This window comes from Peromyscus eremicus, chromosome 20, assembly GCF_949786415.1.
Source record: "Peromyscus eremicus chromosome 20, PerEre_H2_v1, whole genome shotgun sequence".
NCBI classification, from domain to species: Eukaryota; Metazoa; Chordata; class Mammalia; order Rodentia; family Cricetidae; genus Peromyscus; species Peromyscus eremicus.
The window spans coordinates 45,318,398-45,338,186 of NC_081436.1; the positions used below are offsets into that span (position 1 = coordinate 45,318,398).

General features: G+C 42.6%; 1 protein-coding gene across 1 annotated transcript in view; it reads left to right on the forward strand.

The window, feature by feature from the left end:
• Sntb1 (syntrophin beta 1) overlaps positions 1-19,789 on the forward strand; it is a 250,803-nt gene that overhangs the window by 205,522 nt on the left and 25,492 nt on the right. The window contains exon 4 of the mRNA XM_059247361.1: positions 10,737-10,876. Within this exon, the coding sequence (XP_059103344.1) occupies positions 10,737-10,876 (140 nt within the window). The remainder of the gene's footprint in view (positions 1-10,736; positions 10,877-19,789) is intronic.

The window sequence follows — 19,789 nt, forward strand, 5'->3', positions numbered from 1 at the left end:
ACTAAGATGAAGTCCAACATAGCTCTGTAGAGACTCATCCTAACTTGAAGAAGTACATCTACAAAAACCTTCACAATCGGAGGCTTACAGTTTCAGCTTATGCATTTGGGGGGGTGGAGAATACAATTTAACCCAATTATTGTCCTGTTGCAAACCTTTAAGCCTCCAGCTGTATATGACTCAATGCAATGAATGTGAGAAGTTCTCTCTAATTTCTCTCTAGTGCTTCTTCTCTCAACTGTCCTTCTAACTTACTATTGTTTTCAGAAGATGCAAAGATTTAACAAATTGTAAGCGATCCCAACCTTAGTTCAGTAATATCATATAACTCAGGCAGAGCACAGTTTTGAAATTTACCTTTGGATTTTTCCTGGGGAAAGAATAAGTTGAGTAAAAACGAGTAAACAAGATTCAAAGGGAATGTTTACAGGTTTGAAAGAATAAGCCATTGTTAAGTATCCAAAGGAAAGTCTCTTCCTACATGCCACAGGGGTTCATTTCACACACCTGATGTCTAAAGCTAGCCAAAGGAAGTGGCTGCATCCTGCAGGAAACCCCAGGATGTTTCCAGGTGGTCTGGGCACTGACAGTGGGTAGCAAACACATATTTGACTCTGAACAGGATAGCTGCTGAGATTCTTTTTTAAGGGCTGAAGCTAAGTAACAAAGGAAGAAGCTTGCCATGGCAGGCAGGTAGAAATGCAGAAAGCTGGGTCTGGGCGATGAAGAGGATTGGATGGCTGTGGAGGCTTCTCTGGAAGGACTAAGCTTCTAGTGGTGAAGTCAGTGCCGTCAGGTTGAATGCACATGAACTTTTCAAAGTGTGGATGGAAAAATGGATACACAGCAGAACCCATTTTAGAGTCCTAGCTCACTGCCAGGATTTCTCACAGAATATAGTGGTTTGGAATAGGATTTCGGATAATATAGCAATCTGTCGGTTCTGTTTGTTAGTGTTTCCGACCTAGATTCACATGAAGTGTTACTAACAAAAACCATTTGTTAACAACCCTGAGCAGTAGCATGAATCCTAATTGGTCTTATTAAAAACCCACAGCCAGGTATTGGGGTAAATATTGAAAGATCAGAGAAGCAGAGCAGCCAGCCACTAGAGAGGCTTCTTACCTCTACCTAATCCTCAGCCGAAAGACTGAGCTCCTGTCTCCTCCTGCCTTGTATTCCTCTCTCTGCCCAGCCATATCACTTCCTGTCTCAACCTCCCTAGTGCTGGAATTAAAAGGCTGTGTGCCTCCCAAGAACTGGGAGCAAAGGTGTGAGATCCCAAGTGCTGGGATCAAAAGTGTGTGCCACCACTGCCTGACTTTTATGACTAACAGTGGCTGGCTTTGCCCTCTGATCTTCGGGCAAGCTTTATTTGTTAGAGCATACACAAAAATATCAGCACACTGTAAAGGGGGCCAAATTTCAATAGATGCTTATAGGTAGATCCAACATTTTAACAGGAATTTTCTGTATGAAATTCGTGCTTGAGAACAAGATAATGGACCCAAAAAATCTCATGATATCTTAAAGTTTGCAATTTTGTGACAGGGCTCATTCACAGCTTTCTTAGGGTGCATGCATATGATGGGCCACAGGTTTGTCATGTCTGGTTGTAGAATCTGGTCTAAGGGGTATGTCTTGCTCACCCTCTGTGCACTCCAGGATGCTAGTCTGCAAAGGGAGGCAATGGGCAAGCTAGGATCAGTCCAGTGCATGCGTTCTGGCTTTGTCATTGCAGAGACTTGATGTAAGGAATGGTGACCACTGTTGTGGGGTATTTGTATACAGTTTGAATATGTATTACTGTGATTGGCTTAATAAAGAGCTGAATGGCCAATAGCTAGGCAGGGGTATTGGCGGGACGTCTGGCAGAGAGAAAGGAAGTAGGAGATGAATCCAGGCATGCATTAGTCAGATATCAATGAGACATGGAGGGAGTCAGACACACAGAATAAAAGAAAGGTAAAAAATCATGAAGAAAAGTGTAGATTAATATAAGTGGGTTAATTTACATTACAAGAGCTACTGGGACAAGCCTAAGCTAAGGGCAAGCTTTCATAATTAATAACTCTCTGTGTCATTATTTGGGTGCTGGCTGGCAGGACAGAGAAAGACTTGTTACAGACCATAGACAAGGGCTACAGATGAATGTAACTACGCTTATTGCCAAAACAGATTTGAATATGGTTCCTAGACTGGAATAATCAGGTTACTGATACCTCTGTACCTGAAGGGAAGTTAATTAGACTAAGGTGGGCAGATGGACAGAAAGGAGGGGTATATCACTCCTCCCCATATATAGTAAGTGCTCAGCAAGGCTGCCACTCTGTTTTTAAGTGGCAGGAAGGCAGCTAATGGATGACCCTCCTAAACTTACAACAAGCCACAGTCTTAGGCAGAAGGGTCTGAGGTATTAGTCCTATTTCACTGTTTATCCTGAACTCACAGGTGGATATGGAGTAATTCAAATAGGATTTGTGTGTGTGTGTTTGTGTGTGTGTGTGTGTGTGTGTGTGTGTGTGTGTGTGTGTGTGTGTAAAGAACAAGTTGAAACCCCACAGAACGTGCTGTGATGTTAGTGGTAAGCAGATGAGGCCAGGTGTGGAGAGGCCAAGTTCTACCCCACACGGCCCCGTGCAGCGACTCTGCTGAGCTCCCCACCTCATATTCCTGTGATGCTGTTCAGTGAGAGGAGGTTTAAAACCAAGCTGCATGCCTATCTCAATGGATTTGTGCTCTGCCCTGAGGTTGGCTTCATTATGAAATCCCATAGGGCACAGCATTACTCTTAATAGAGTCACCAAAGGTCTCTGTTGGAGTGCATTAGCATCTGACTTTCACACACTCAGTCAATAAGACAGTTCATAAGAAATCAACTCTGTTTGTGAGTGTGTAGAGGGCATAAACATGACTGAAATGCAGTGGGTTCCAGCCTCTTTCTTAGGATGGATTCCCTGTCTCTGCTCTACCCTAAGAAGTCAGGGAATAAGGTGCCGTGGGTCCCAGAGATTCCAATGATCTTATGACCTCATTTAAATGGTAACACCCGATTCTTTGATCGGTACCCTGCTCTCAGCAATCTCAAGAGAAACTGTGTTTTTTTTAAATGTTTTATTATAATATTTAATAAATTAAATTAGCAATGCTTGTTCATGGTTTATTATAAACTAATGAAACAAAACTACTTAAAATTCCATTCTTTTTTTTTTTTTTTGGTTTTTCGAGACAGGGTTTCTCTGTGTAGCTTTTTGTTCTTGATAGATAATTCTTCTGTGTGGATGTCTTATGAAAATAAAAAGTTTACTGTAATGTATTACCCTTTGGGAAGCTGCTTTTTCCAAACAACAGTACCTAATTCTTTTTCTCCCTCAAGAAATGACTGTACTAAGGATTAGTTTACATTTTCTAGATTTTACATAAATGGAGTAATACAACATATATAGTTTAGATATGGCTTATTTTACTCTGCAAAATTATTTGAATTCATCTATGTTATGGTACACATGAATAGTTCATTCTTTGTTTTTGTTTTACCTCTTTTCCCATTATGTAGATATATAGCATTTGGTTATATATTCACCTATTGATAGACATTTGGTTCTGGGGAATAGAGATATTTAAAATAAGATTATGACGAATGTCCCTATGTGGTTGGGTGGCATGTTAGCTACTTTTCTTGTTGTTGGAAGAAATCCCTGTCAGAAGCAGCTGAAGGAAGGGTTGTATGTTGACTCACAACCCTTTGTGGTGGAGCAGGCTTGTCAACAGGAGCCTGATGCAGCTGGCCACGGTGTGCCCACAGGCAGGAAGGAGAGAGAGGTGGATATCGATTGGTCATACACATGATATCTCTTTTTCGTCCAGTCTTGGCCCACAGCCCATGGGATGGTGCTGTCCTTGTTCCAAATGGGTCTTCCCTCCTGAGCTAAATGTCTCTGGAAATACTATTGTAGACATTCTCAGAGGTGTGGCTTCTAGATGATTCCAAATCAATCACCAAGTTACAGTGAAAATTAACCATCACATAGGATTAATTAAAATATATGGCCATATATTTTAATTTCTTTTGACTCAACACAAATGTGAGTAGCTGAATCAAATGATACATGTATGTTAAACTTTCAAAGAAATTTATAAACTATTTTCCAAAGGTATGCATTCCAACCAAGTATATGAGCATTTCAGTTGCTTCACACCCCCATCAATGCTTGGTTTGAACAAAACTTTCCTATACCTTCTTTTTCCAGTTGTTATTCCTGTCTTCTGTGCCTAGTTTGCTCTGTGTGTGTGTGTGTGTGTGTGTGTGTGTGTGTGTGTGTGTGTGTGTGTGTGTTTGTACATGTGGAGGCCAAAAGTCAGCATCAGGTATTTTTAGCACTCTTAACTTTAATGTTTAGACAACATCTTTCACTGAACCTGGAGCTGATTGTTCAGACTAGTTGGCCAGTGAGCCACAGAACTACTGCTTCTGCCTCCCTTGTACTGGGATCACAGGCGCAAACATCGCATCTGGTTTTTACCTGGGGGTGGAGAATCTGAACTCAGGTCCTTATGTTTGTGCAGCAAGTGTCGTACCAGCTAAGTCATCTCCCCAGGTCCCCCTTTTTCCTTCACATTTCAAGTTGTCCTTTCTGAAGTTTCATTTTCCTTTGCATTTAACTGTCCATGTCTCTGGCTCCTTACGCTGTGTCTTATGGATTGTTTAGCCTGGAAGAAGTTGGAGGTGTGACTGGCCTTCCTGAGCACTTTGCCTGTGTTCCATCTTTAACACCCTCCCCGAGAGTTCTTGGTACAGGGGTTAATTACCTGGTGTCTGTGAAGCATTTTGAAGTTGATAAATACTGATTATTATTACACTGGTATCTCGTCCTTTGTTCCAAACAGCTGGCAACTTGAGGTGAAGCAGACAAATTGAAAAATAGCCAAGATAACCAGCATCTCCAATTCAAATGCTGCTAACCACTTTTCCAGAGCTTCCCCCCTTGTCGTCGGCCACTGTCCCAGCACATGGACCATCTTTTCTGAGCTGCCTAAGTAGGAGAGAAAGAGCATCAAGGAGAGACATGAAGTGTAGAAAGCAAGTGAAGTCCCCAGTGAGTGTATGTAGTTTAACCTCGGCATGGCCATGCCTAGGATCCCACACCCATCAGAGTGGCAAAACCTTCCCCCGACGAGGCTCAGAGAGTTAGCAAAGCCTTCTTCGGGTCCAAATGTGATTGTTGACAGTGTGTATAGAAAATATCCACCACAGCTTTCCTCCTGAGATGTTTAAAGTCGGAAGACTGCTCCCCTGCATAGACTGTGCCTACAGAGACAAGCTAACCTGCCTCTTTGTTCAGCTGTGTGTAACAACCCCACCCCTCTTGTTTAGCTGTGTGTAGTAACCGCACCTCCCTGTTCAACTGTATATGATAAACACACCACGCTTCCTGGGTGCTGCAGCTTCTCCACCAGAGAGCCCAGCCCACCTGATCCCTGCTTCCTGTATGTTCATGTGTCTGCCCCTTCTTCATTCCCTCACCGCCCCAGTTAGGTCAATCCCGGAAGCCATGCGGAGTATGGTGCGTGGACAGGCAAACACTTCCAGTGTTCACTATACCTCTCTCACTTCATCTTCACAAAGTGTGCGGGAGGCCATTTTCAGCATGTGATGACTATGAGGATGAGTCTCCCTGGGAGTTCAGGACTCTTTTCGTATCCCCCCGCTGGGAAGTGGCAGAGCCAGATTTGGAAGCTAGCCTTTCTTGACTCCGAAGATCATGAGCTTTTTCTACCACTGCTGCTCAAGTAGGAAGTGGAAAATGAGTATTGGGAAGACCGAGGCAGAGGAGAGAGAAAAAGAGACTCAAAACAAAGGATGATAAAGAGCGACTCTTTATGACTGAAGCAGAGACTTCTAAATAAAAAGAAAAATTTAAGTTTGAGGTTGGTGAAATGACTCAGTGGGTAAGGTAAGGGTGCTTGCTGCCAAGGCTAAAGATCTGAGTTCAGTCCTTGAATCCTACATTGTGGCAGGAGAGAAGCAATTCCCTGAAGTTATTCTCTGACCTCTACAGGTGTGCATACACACACACACACACACACACACACACACACACACACACACACACACACACACGAAGGAAGGAAGGAAGGAAGGAAGGAAGGAAGGAAGGAAGGAAGGAAGGAAGGAAGGAAGGAAGGAAGGAAGGGGAGGGAGGGAGGGAGGGAAGGAAGGAGGAAGTTAACTTTAAAAATGATTGAGCATTGAGCTGTGAAGGCCACTATCACTAACTCAGACCTGCCTTGTCATTTGGCCAATGGAGACATTAAGTCAAGGAAGGAAAACAGTCCTTTGTTCTAGTCAACCCACATCTTGAATCTGACATTGCTATCCTTACTTAATGTAGTAATAAATCTAGCAAACACTAGGTTTTGCCTGCTTACTGTACTAGGCACTTTGTTAAGCCCTTCATGGGTCTTATTAATGATGGCTTTAATCTTGAAGACTCTGACTACTTGTGTTAACAGTAACCACCTTTTTTAAGGAAATAACTTCAAAAGTTTTTGGTAAAACTTTCATTTTGGAAGCAACGATCAGTGTGCATATTCTGTGTTTCATAGGTGACAAGGTCAGTGTCTTCTGTTCCAGGATTGATAGGAACCACCCAGGGGTGTGGGATTAAGACTTAAAGTCAATGAGGAGTCAGCACCCTACTGGCATACAACCCCACACCAGCTGCCTGTGTTTTCCAAAATGTTCTATGGCTTCCAATTTAATTAAAACTGAGGACCCAAGTTTACAAAGTTTGCAACCCCTGAATCAGACTTTTGGGACCCACTGGGAGTGGAGCCCCAAGACCTTCACTTGCCTCAATGCTTTCTAGTCACTCTCACCACCCCTCACATCCTTTGTAGTAGTTTGCAAACCTGTCCTCTGATGTGCTGTGGAAGTGAAAATGATTCAGCTCACTGGCACACTGCTTCTGAATGACTGTGGAAGGGAAGGTCTTCCTATCTCTCTTCCTTCTCTTTCTTTATTGGAAATGCAGTAAGGGCTTCAGAAACTGATGATTACAGCATCCAAAGGAGAACGTGGGATGGAGATGGACACTGTTGTATCCACTTCAGACATGACATCATGTTTTAATAAAATGCAGACCTCCCCCCCAGAATGGTTGCGTTGGCATTCGACTGTCTTTGGGTACTAGAAAAACTAGATTTCTAATAGAAGCTGTCACGAGAACAACAGCACAAACACTTGAGCCAAACAACCATAACAACAACAAATGGGCTTCCAGAACTTAAGTCTGGGGCTCATGTAGAACAAGTTAGGTTTTTCAAACTCCTGTTCTTTTTTCCTTCCATGGGTATGGTGTGTATATCTGTGGCATCTCTAGTGAGGGGCACATGCATGGGGGTGCACACACATGATCCCAAGGACATTGGGTGTCTTCTTCAGTTGTTCTCTACTCTATTTACTGAGGCAGAATGTCTTGTTGAACCTGGAGCACACCTGGCTAGTCCAGCTAGCCATCTCATCCCTGAGATTCCTTGGCCCTGCTCTCTGAATGCTGGAATTACAGGTGGCTTCCATGCATACCCTGCTTCTGTGCGGCCCTAGGGATTAGAACTCAAATCCTCACACTTGCACAGCAAATACTTTACCCATTGTGTCTATCCACTATGCCATCTCTCTGGCACACAAAAGCTTGCTCTTTACTATGTTTTTTTTTTCCCTTGCAAAGGCAATTGTTACCAAGAAAACAACAGATCTGCAAACAGGGATGGTGGGACATAACCCTTCAGAGTTTTCTCACAGTGTATTTTAAGAGATCTACATAGGTAGCTTGAATAAACTATAAAATGTGTCGGGCTTTGGAATGACTCAAACCTACACATACCACTGGACACATTGCTGTGTCACTGATCCTGTGGGTACAGAAGTTGGCATGCCACCATTGAGCTTTACTACCCAGGTTTATTCTGCAAACTTCCAATTGTCTCTGAAGAACCGTGATTTTTCATGTTCACATTTAAATGACTGATTGCGGTCAGTATTAATGGATCAGCTCTGACTAGGTAAGTAAGATAGCCACACTGGGAGGATCATTTTGTAACTTCTCCAGTCCTACTTAATGATCTGGAAAAGTAATTTACTAGGTTTAATGTAGAAGCTGGAAAAATTTATTTCAGTCCCCTCCCCCCACCACAACTGATTGCCTCCAGATATATAGCTTATTCACCTTGTGAAGACTGGTACTTCTCCTTCTCAATCTATTTTGATCTTTTGCAGATGTTCTTGCTCTGTGGTGGGAAAGTCTTACAAAAGCAATAAGCTAAAGGTAGATATTTTTAGTAGGCATAAAATATACACAGGGAGGGAGGATGAGCCAGCAGTCAGTCATTCACATTCAAGTATAAACAGCTTTACAAATATTAAGATGGGGATGCTCTTTAGAAAGCAAGCTTTTGTTTGGAATTGATGCAAGGCAGTGTATTAAAAACTGAAGACGAGTTCTTTCTGTGAAGGGGTCTTTGAAAAAGAAGAGAAGATATTTAAATTATTAGTACAAAAGGTATTGTTGATTTATCTTATAATTTTCTCCCAAGGAAAGACATTGTCTTCATTATATTTATTCTGTTTCCAAGGAACACTTTTTCAACATGATTTTTTTTTTAAGATATGGTGGGCCCATCACAATATCTCTATTTACCATCTGCCAGCTGCTAAACACATCACACTCACTGTCCCATTTAATCGCCCCAGTAGCATCAGGAGTCAGAGCTACTCAGAAGATATCTCCCTGGTGCTTGCTCTGCACCGCATTAAGCCTTCTACAGATTTTAACTCAACTCATCTATCTTCACATCATCTTCTGCGACGGATGCTAATAGTTGCCATTTTACAGACGCAGAAGCTAAAATACAAAGGAATTGGATGACTGGCAGCTAGCATGCTCTGGAGCAGGATGTGTGCTCTGGTTTCCCAGCTGCAGAATCGACATTGCTCACCTCTAGTGTACATGTGTTTGCCAGCAAGGACACAGAAGCAGCAGGAGTGAGAACCCCCAAAGATACACGACTCAGGAACACCAGAACTGTCCTCACGTCACCCAGAGAAGTTAGAACCTTCAACCCCAGCACCAAGTTGCACATTTTCTCTACTTTGGTCACTCATGACTAATGCACGGGCTGTAGTGCTGGTGTGGAAAGCAGCGACATGTACGTGCCTCCCACTCTGTGCAGATTTCACTCTGGCACTTAATATGACAACGAAGCCAAGCCTGGTAGTGTAAGCCTGTCATCTCAGCCCCTAAAAGGCTGGGGCAGGAAGACCCAACCTAGGTGAGAATCTGTCCCAAGAAAAAAATACATAATAATGTATATGGTAGATTTGTAGATTATATAATATGGTGTGTGTGTGTGTGTGTGTGTGTGTGTGTGTGTGTGTGTGTGATTAGAATGAAAGGGTCAGAGAGACAAGATGGCTGAGTAGGTGAAGGTGCTCGCCTCTAACCTAAATTTGATCTCCAGAACCCACATGGCAGAAGGAGAAAACTGACTCCTGCAAACTGTCCTCTAACCTCTGCTTACATGCTAAATACCACATGGGTATAACAAATAAATAAATAAATAAATAAATAAATAAATAAATAAATAAATAAACAAATAAACAAATAAATAAATAAATAAATACCTTAAAAGAATGCAAGGTGGGGGCATGAACTGTCATATGAATCTAGCTCACTGCAAGGTTTCTTTGAGTTCTTACTAGACCTTGAGTATTGGTTTATGAGACCCCTGTCTGTACTGACAAGCATATCACTGTCAAAGACAGTCTTTGACCTAATCTGGAGCAGTGCTTCTTAATCTTTAAGGAGCAAACACATCATCTGCACATCCCAGTAAGTACACATCTGGGTGGGCCTGAGATTCCGCATTCTCAACAAGCTTAATCTGGGTCTCCAAACTCAAACTGGACAAAGGGCCCTTTCATGGACAGAAGAGCATTTAAGTTCAGGGGAGTCAACACTGGGCCCAAAGGAATGGTGATCTCTACCGGTCTCAGGAATGGAAGGGATGCAGAAAGGCATCTGGTCCAATTCTCCAACTGATGCTTGCTGTCCTGTTGCTAGTCAGTCATCCTGGCCCTTGACCTGAGTAAGTAGTCTGCATTGAGTGTTACCGAATAGTCAATGGAAGAAGAGAAATTCTGAGGTGATGCTTACGTCACAGGAGTGATTCAAGAGCAAGACTTAAGAGACTGCCTTTCCCACACCCAAATGAGGAGACATGTGCCTCTGCAGGATATTTTTCAGTGTCTTTGGATATGTGTTCAAATTTTTTCATAATAAATGTGCTGTGCCAGAGCATAAAATGAGAGTGCTGATTCCCCCCAAGCATTTACCTCCCACCATGCAATAAAGATTCAGGGCTGACTGACAGGTGAGAACCAATGGCAGATGTGCAGCAGCTGTGTTCTTTCTTGGCTGTGCAGATAGCACATACCAGGCCCCTGGTATCAGATATTTTCAGTGCTCAGGAGTCACTAGGATCATGCTATAGTTATTTCTTTATTATAGTATTTTCTTTATAGTTTATTTCTTTATAGTTATTTATAGTTATTTCATGCTATACATTTCTACTATCGGAGCCTGGACCAAAGACACTCATTTTGTTTGGTTCTCTAATTGAAAGTACACTCATCCTTGTACTCCAGCTGTTTCACAGTTCTCTGCTTTCTGTTTCAGGTGCCAGGAGAGAGTGAGAAGCAGTGGAAAGCAGCCCTCGTTGTTCTGACTGAGAAAGATCTTTTAATCTACGACAGCATGCCACGAAGAAAGGAAGCCTGGTTCAGCCCAGTGCATTCATATCCACTTCTTGCCACCAGGTAGCCTGGACTGTGGGTTTGGGAGATGTGTTGCAGGCTTGATGGTGTTTTAATCAATTATAATTATTTCAATACATTCGAATGTTGTCTAATGGTATGGCCAGGGCTGAGAGCTCCTTAAGAATATAGGTATATGTTTGCTGCGAGCCATCCTGGCAGTGGACAGGTCCCAGCAGAGGATGTAAGGAGTTGGTGAGGGAAGGAGGTGAGCCAGGCCATGGTGGTGGTGAGAATCTTGCAGCCTGACTGACTAGCAGCCAGCGTGCTTCTTTATTTATATGGAATTCAGTAAGCAGGGATAGATTCATGTTGTCCCAAAACAAAGATTATATCATTTTCAGTTTTGGACATGTGTTTCACTTCCTCTTGATGATCTTTTAGTCATCATTAACAAACTATGACACAACAGAGTTATCATTTTCAATCATTTCCCCTCAAATTTTGACATCATTAATAAATGATAACAGGATTATCATTTTTACTCATTAACCCCATAACACAATTTTTAAGAATCTAGAAGCATATGACAACCAGTTCTCAGGCTAGTAGCTTTTATGGTTACAAGAACACTAGACCAACACAAAATCCTTCAAGCGAGCCCAGGCATTTTGCCATATCCCAAGCAGTGTATTATTACCTCTTAATGATCATAGTGCCCAAGAAAAGTCTCAGGCCAAAGCTGCTACAGTTATTACTTAAATTCTGGCATAATACAATGTTTATATTTTATATATTTATAGAATTTGTTTATGTGTCTTATCCTGGCATTCTGTTGTTCCTTGGTCATATAACACCACAGTGGCTCTGCATGTGCTAAATTTCCTAGGAAAGGGAAGTCCTGACATAACGTTTTCTTATCATCTTTCCACTCCATTCTTTGCTCATCAATGTAAGTCTCTTATAAGGCAGAGGTAACTTCAGCCAATCTAACTTTGTTGCTGTATATGCCATGTAATTGTCTGAGTGTGTAGCAGGAAGAGGCTTGCAGTCTGATCTGTGGCCAACTCCTCTAGCCCACTGAATCTTGTTGACCTTTTTAAGTTTACTTTGTTTTGATTATCTTGTTCCTAAGTAAGTACAGGGACAGATGTTTCAAGAATATCTCATAGCCTCATAAAGAGACATCTGGCTTCCTTATGTGTGTCACAACCTCCAAGGCATAAGGAAGACTTTCAAGTAAATAAGGATATCTCCCTAAAAGAGGGAGGAGGTAATAGTATGTTCAGGACTTTCCTGGGGAAGCTTAGAAGCAGTACTCCTGAGAGAAGGCATAGATGATTCATAAGAAATTTTCCATCAGTCCAATATCCCTAAATTGTACAAATATTAAAAGTCTCAAGTATGTAACAGGTGGAGATGAAAACCAAAGGTGGCACGGCAGCCATCATGTGGCTCAGCTTTGCTGATCTTTGTCAAGCAGCTGTGCTGGCTTTTTGACTTCTGCCATTCCCATCAGGTATGGCTGTGCCACATGTTTAGCTGGGTAAGTTACTATCTATTATTAGACAAGGCAACATGGAGACAACAGAATACTCATCTGTCATTAAGGAACCAAATCATTTGTGTGATGTCCAGGACTTGAGATTTTCCTGGATACCCATCCTATCCCCCTTGGAAATGAACTAGATTCATGTGTTTCCAGTCTTGGGGTCCAAATGTAATCATCAAGCAAGGGTCTTTACTTGGCAACACAGCAGCAAATAGCCTATGCAAATTCCCATTATGCTTATGAGAGTTTCTCTAAAGAAGTTCCTCCTGGTGTGTGTGATGTTCCCAGGGAAGTGAGATCACTTCATGCTGTCTGTTTCTTGGACTGTTTACTGTATACTAGCTACTCACGTGAATTATAGCTTTTCTGAGACCACCTCACTGGGCTGTGATTGACACACAAAAAACTGTTTGCATGGTGTATATAATTGGGTGAATGTAGAGGGATGTTCATATTCACAAAACCATCACCACAATCAATACCATATTGCAAATTTACCACCTCCAGGAAGCTCCCCCGGCTCTCTTTATTTTGCGTGATGGAAACCTTGTATCTTTTGGCCAAAACCTACCAGTTTCTTCCTCTCCTCAACCCCTGGTAACAATCATGAAACTCTATGAATTTGACATTTTAGAGTCTCCACATAAGTTGAATCATGTAGCATTTGTCCTTCTGTTTCTGACTTATTTGACTAAGCTGTATTTTTTTTCTAAAGCAGAATAACATTCAATTATGTACACACACACACACACACACACACACACACACACCACATCACATCACATTACATCACGTTACATTTTCCTTACAGAGGAACATTTGGAGACCTCATATTTGCTGAACTCAAGTACATAAGTAAGCTAGTGGTAACCAAAAGCAAACGATGCTGACACAACAACATGGATACTTATAGAAAACAATGGAGAAATAGATCTGCCCATTTACAGTCAATTGATCTTTGGGAAGGCTACCAAGAAGTGAAGACATATGGGGAAAGCATGATCATTTCAATAAATGGTTCCGAGAAAAAAATGGATATCCATATGCAAAAGAATGAAATTGGTCCCTTATCTCAAACCACATATAAAAATCAACTCAAAATAGATTAGGGGCATATTTAAAAGTAAAATCTGAAATCCAGAAACCCCTAGGAGAAAACCTTCTTGATAGTGAGCTTAGCAATACTAAAAGCACAAACAACAAAAAGCAAAACTGGATAAACAGGATCACAACAAACAGAGCTTCTGGATGGCAAAGGAAACCGCAAAAATAAAAAGGCAGCCTACAGGAAGTGGGGAAAGATTTGAAAACCACGAATCTGACAAAAGGGTGCTACTCAGAACTCAATATACAAGGAGGTCCTACATCTCAATAACAACTACAACAACAACAACAGCACACACACACACACACACACACACACACACACACACACACACACACAAGCCTTGATCAGAAAATGGGCTATAAACCCCAAGAGACATTTCCCAGAAGATACACAAATAAACAACAGGTATGTGTAAAAATAGCTCAACATCACTAGTCCTTAGTGATGGCTATTATTAAAAAGTATAAAAATAAAAATTATTTTTAATATGGGGACAAGGAGCCTTTGCTCACTCTTTCTGGGGTCACAAAAGGAGGCAGCCACTATGAAAAAGTGTGGCGAGTTCTCTAGAAGTTAAAATAAAGCCACCGTTTGACCCAGCAATCTCACTCCTGGAGATGTATTTAAAGAAATTGAGGCTGGTATCTCAAAGAGAGAGCTAGACTCCACAATCATTGCACCATGACTGCTCCCAGCCAGGTCATGAAATGGGTTCAAAGTGCATCGTAGTTGTATCCTCTTCCTTAAAAGCCTGTGTCCTTAGAAAACAGTAAATGAAACTCGGGTGTTGCCTTGAAGTCACTGAAAATTCCTTGGCCTGGCTTCTGCTGCCAGCTCTCCCTCTGCCCGGTTTGTGACAGTGGTCTGGTTTAATTCCGTCTGTGGCGCTGTGGTTTTTTCTTAGACGTTGGATGTGTGAACATAATTGTCATCTTCCTGACATAGTTCTCGCCAGTAAGCCAGGGCCTCCTTGGTGATCTGTTTGGTGAACTACCAGACGATGTGGGGAAGGCTCCTTTTGAAGTTTGGTCCAGCAGACTCATCAGAGCGCATCTAAACTTTGGGCATCTGTCTTGAGAGAGACACATGGCAGGTGCCCTAACAACAATTATAGTCAAAGCTTTTGTACAGGAAAGGGAACCGGAAGCAGTAGAATAGGCGGTAACAGATCACAGCGGCAACACTTTTAGAGTTGAAATTCTTCTGATTTCCAGTCACGGTTGATGGTGGGCACCGGTAAAGTTGACCTGAAGACAGAAATTTTGGGTCCTGTCCCATGAATTTTAGGGAGATTTTTGAGGATCAGGAGCCAGATCTATATGTGTATAAAAATAGAAAAGGATTGAGTTTTCCATGCTTCAAAATCTGTGGCAGGAGGACTCTTATGGCACAGTACAGTGTTATAATGAGCCTGTAGCAATCGTCTTAACATGTTGACACAGAGGTGGGGATATGCCATGCCATGCTAACTCAGGCCCAGCACTCATGTTCACATTCCAAGGAATTCCTGCAGCTGAAAGCAAAGAGAGATTAGCATAGAGACCATTCCAGTTACCCAGAGGGAGACTGAATAGGTACCTCTCATAGCAATTGTCAGGAACGAAAGTGCAATGTTGGGGAATATTATTTTAAGGTGTGTTACTTTTGTTTATGTTGCATTTTTTGACCCTGTGAAGCTGTGTTACTGTGCCTGTCTAAAACACCTGATGGTCTAATAAAGATCTGAATGGCCAATAGCAAGGCAGGAGAAAGGATAGGCAGGACTGGTAGGAGAAGAGAATATAAAGAGAAATCTGGGGGTAAAAAAAGAAGTAGTCAGAGAAGGAGGAGGATTCCAGGGGCCAGCCACCCAGCTACACAGCAAGCCATGGAGTAAGAATAAGATTTACAGAAGTTAGAGAAAGGGAAAAGCCCAGAGGCAAAAGGTAAATGGGATAATTTAAAGTTAAGTAAAGCCAGCTGGAAACAAGCCAAGCTAAAGCCAGGCATTTATATGTAATAATAAGCCTCCGTGTGTGATTTATTTGGGAGCTGGGTGGCAGGTCCCCCAAAAGAGTAAAAACAAACAACAACAGTGTAAATAGGGTAGTTTCTAGGTAACTCTCAGGAAACATGAAAATAAAACTAACTGCAGCTCATTTTCAGATTCCTCCTCACAGCTTATGGAAACCATGATCAGTGGAGACTGCTTTTTCTTTCGTTCATTCATTCATTCATTCCTCAACATTCAGAATCCATGTGTTATGTGCCAGAAATTATAATTAAGGCACAAACTAAAGAGGTGAAATAAAGTTCAAACTCCCGGAACAAATATATTGATGGGCAGCAGTATCCAAGGAACTATTTAGACCAAATACAACAACAAGAATATCCTGACCACTGTCTGGAGATGGGCTGAAGAATAATGTTGGAAGTAAAGCCTGAGTGAGAGAACTCTGCAGAAAATGATGGTGGGAGCTGGAGTAAGGGCCGGGGCTTGCCAGAAAGCAGAGAAATTCAGTTACAGAGTCCCCACTTCCTATACAATGCAATGTGGTGGGGTCAGAGCACACCAGACATGGCCTTGCAGATCAAGGAGATAAGAACTAGTATCTGGCCTGGGCAGGTGCTCAGCACTTGACATTAATCTCCCCTGAAGCTCTTACATCCATCCATTCCACAAGCCTGTGGCACAGCGTCTCCTCCTGATTCAGATCCCAAGGCTCAGAAGGGTTAAAGAACTGGCTCAAGGTCAGAAGGGTACCATATCACTGGAGGTCCACTCAGGTGGTGGAATGCAGAATTAACCTTTTCACTATTCTTGTGTGCTCTTATGAGCCTGAGCCCTGGGGACCACTGAGAAAGTCTTTGGAGGAGGTAGCAGTCACAGATACGATCAGGGTAGACACCCTTACCTTTGGCATACAAATCACAAAGGTCAAGGGGTGAGTGCTGAATTCAGACAGTGGTTCCAATTCCATGATGAAGAAAAGAGAGACAAATAGGTAAAAATAAAACCACATTTCTGTGAAGGTACGGAGTCTTGGGAGACATAGTCATTTCCCAGTGGCCACTTTCAGCTCTTCCAGAATGAGACCAATCACAGCAACAATATGACTTGGTGAACTTGGAAGGCCTAGAGGGGTTTCACGTAGGCCTGTTTCCCTAGAGGTGGAAAAGAAGACAGTGAGTGAGTGGAAAGGAAGTATTAAACAGGTGCTTCTAAGGAGGACCAGGAAGCAGGGATAAGATGGGCCAGGAGCCACCAAGGTGCACTGGATATGGTTTCCCAGCCTCCACCTGACCCCACAGAGAACTCTAAGGCCTCACCCTCCAACAGGACAACCACTAGCCTCTTATGCCTACATCAGCAAATTAAATGTAAATAAAACTAAAAGTGTGCTTTCTGTGTTACTAAATACATTCAAGCGCTCAATAACCGTATGTAGCTAGAGGTTACCATGATAGACAGTACATGTCCAAGATGTTCCCCAGACTACTGAAAGCTCTATCAGCCAGAGCACATACCTATTCCTAGAGTATATACACTGTTATACACACAATGTCTGACTTTTGGCAGCTCAGCCTCGACTTTTTTTTTTTTTTTTTTTTTGGTTTTTTTGAGACAGGGTTTCTCTGTGTAGCTTTGTGCCTTTCCTGGAACTCACTCTGTAGCCCAGAACTCACTCTGTAACTCACAGAGATCTGCCTGCCTCTGCCTCCCGAGTGCTGGGATTAAAGGCATGCACCTCCTGGCTCAGCCTCGACTTTTTGACATATGATAATGCTGAAAAGTTATACCTTAGTAGAAACAACAGCGTCCTATATTGCTAAGTTATGGTGTTAAGTAGGGTAAATACAATCAGTGAGTTGGGGACTTGATATTTTTTGATGTAGGGTAGGTTTATCAGTTTTTCAATCCCATTGTAAGTCGAGGAGCACTGGTACATGACTCCTTCAGAGTTTGTCCCAACTCAGCTCAGTAAGCAGGCTTGCCCCTCCCCCAAGGAGTCCTTCAGCAACTAAGGATGCTGGATAGCTATCATCTTTGGGGGGGTCTTAATGCTGGCTGCATAAGCAGGCGCAGCAGCTCCATGGTCAGGGCCATTGCCAAAGAAACACACAGATGACAGATGGTCCTTAAAAGCAAAGTCTGGGGCTGGAGAGATGGCTCAGCAGTTAGGAGCACTGGCTGCTCTTCCAGAGGTCCTGAGTTCAATTGCCAGCAACCACATGGTGGCTCACAACCCTCTGTAATGAGATCCGGTGCCCTCTTCTGGCCTGCAGGCGTACATGCAGGCAGAACACTGTATACATAATAAATAAATCTAAAAAAAAAAAAAAAGTAAAGTCTCCAGAAGGAGAGGTGGATTCTCAGAAACAGGGTGTGGGATATGAGAAGCTTCCATGGCAGGGATGTCAAAAAGATATGGTGCAGGTTCACAGATGCCAGGGATGGATTGTGAGCAAACCACAGAAAGAAATCTAAAGCCATAGACCTTTATCTGGTGTGCGAGTGAAAACGGAAAAACTCTTGAAGTATATAAATGTGGTTGGGTAGAACAGAACACGATATTAAAATATTGGAGTCTACCACTAATCTTAAAGGAGAGCTAGTGGCAGAACATGCTTCCTCAACTCACCATCATCCTCCCAACTAACACAGGCTAACCACCGAGGTGCAAAATGGAATTCATTCTGTACGTGTACAAGACCTACCTACATGCAAGGATAAAGTCAGGGCCATGCGTAGTACTCGGAACTCCCTCCATCTGGCAGTTGGGGCGTTCAGGATGTTATGGTGGCTCAGTTCATTCCCACTTCACCCCCTCCAGCTAGCAGGCATCTCACTGTGTGCTCCTGAGTGGTGGTCTGAACTGTAAGAGCAAAGAATTTTCATCTTAGTCTCTCTTCTTCCATGACACTGCCTACCTCCAGGCTAACCAACCCTCCTATCTCTCAGAGCCCTCATTTGTTAAATGCACTCAGTGGGATGTCTTTGCTAGAAAGCCCATGGGACAATGTGCTTTGGAGAAATAGGTTTTTAATAGACTTTTGCCTTGGATACCAGCCACTGTAGGTCATTTTTCCTGTTCAGCTTCTCTCTGGAAACTCCACGTGAAGACTTTCATAAACTAGACAATGAAAACAAAGCCCATTCCCCTCCCTGTTGACTCAGGAGATGGGGCCTCTATGCAAATCCATGCAGGGCTTCCAAATGAGCCATGGAAGTCAGGGTTCCCTTCAGGGGTAACTGGAGCTGCTCTCTGATTGCACACAAAACAGACTCTTAGAGGTGGAGGGGGCCTGGACTGACTCTTTCAGTTTCTCAGCAGAATCATTTTTGGAAGCAGTGGGGGTGGGAGCTAGAGAAAAATGGGGTCCTTCCTTGTGGTGACTACCCCAGCTTGGAAATGTAGACTGCTTCGCTAACTTCTTATTCATCAAGTAAATCTTTTGTTTCCCTCCTGCATCGGATACTTCTTTCTTTTGGGGACCAAATATCAAATAAGAAGGTGGGATTTGTTGTTGTTGTTGTTGTTGCTGTTGGTGGTGGTGGTGGTGGTGGTGGCTCACAGTTTGAGATCATACAGTCTATCGTGAGGGTAGGGTATGATGACAAGAGCATAAGGTAGTTGGGTCGTGATGTGTCCTTAATTAGGAACTCCCATGACAACTTAATCCTGCACTTCCTGTCACTCAATCTCATAATGAAAGAAAGTGGTGCCTTGGGTCCCAGTGCAAAGTGAACGTGTAGTTGTGGGTGGTAACAGGTCAGTTTCTGTTGGTATCTGTTGCAGTCTTCCTTGGCACTACTAATTGCTGTGCATCGTCTCATCACACCAATGCTCCTTCCAGGTCACAGATTCTAGAAGTTGACGATCTGCCCCCAAATGCCAGCTTTGTAACTTTAGGCAAGTTTCTTATCTTTTTGCCTTACATAATTCGTCTGTAATTTGAGAAACACTGTCTACACCTACCTGATTGGTTGCGATGATTATCACGTCAATGTAAATTTCTTAGAGTAGGATTGACACATGGTAAGTGCTCAAATATTATTTTTAACCCTTTCTCTACTTAGTGTTCACAAGTATATCGCTACCTTTTTAAAACACTGCCAACTTGTGATCAACTGAACTTTACAGGTGGTCAGTCGCCATAGCACTACCCAAGACAGCTTTTAAAAGCTAATTATCAAAAACATAAAAAGTAGAACTAAGCAAACACAAAGTCTCAAAAATATTTCTTTCTCCTCTCATATGCAGAATTTAGATTTTTATTATTTGGGAAGAAAACAGAGCATTCGGAGCCGGGGAGAGCCTGAGATAGAGGAGCA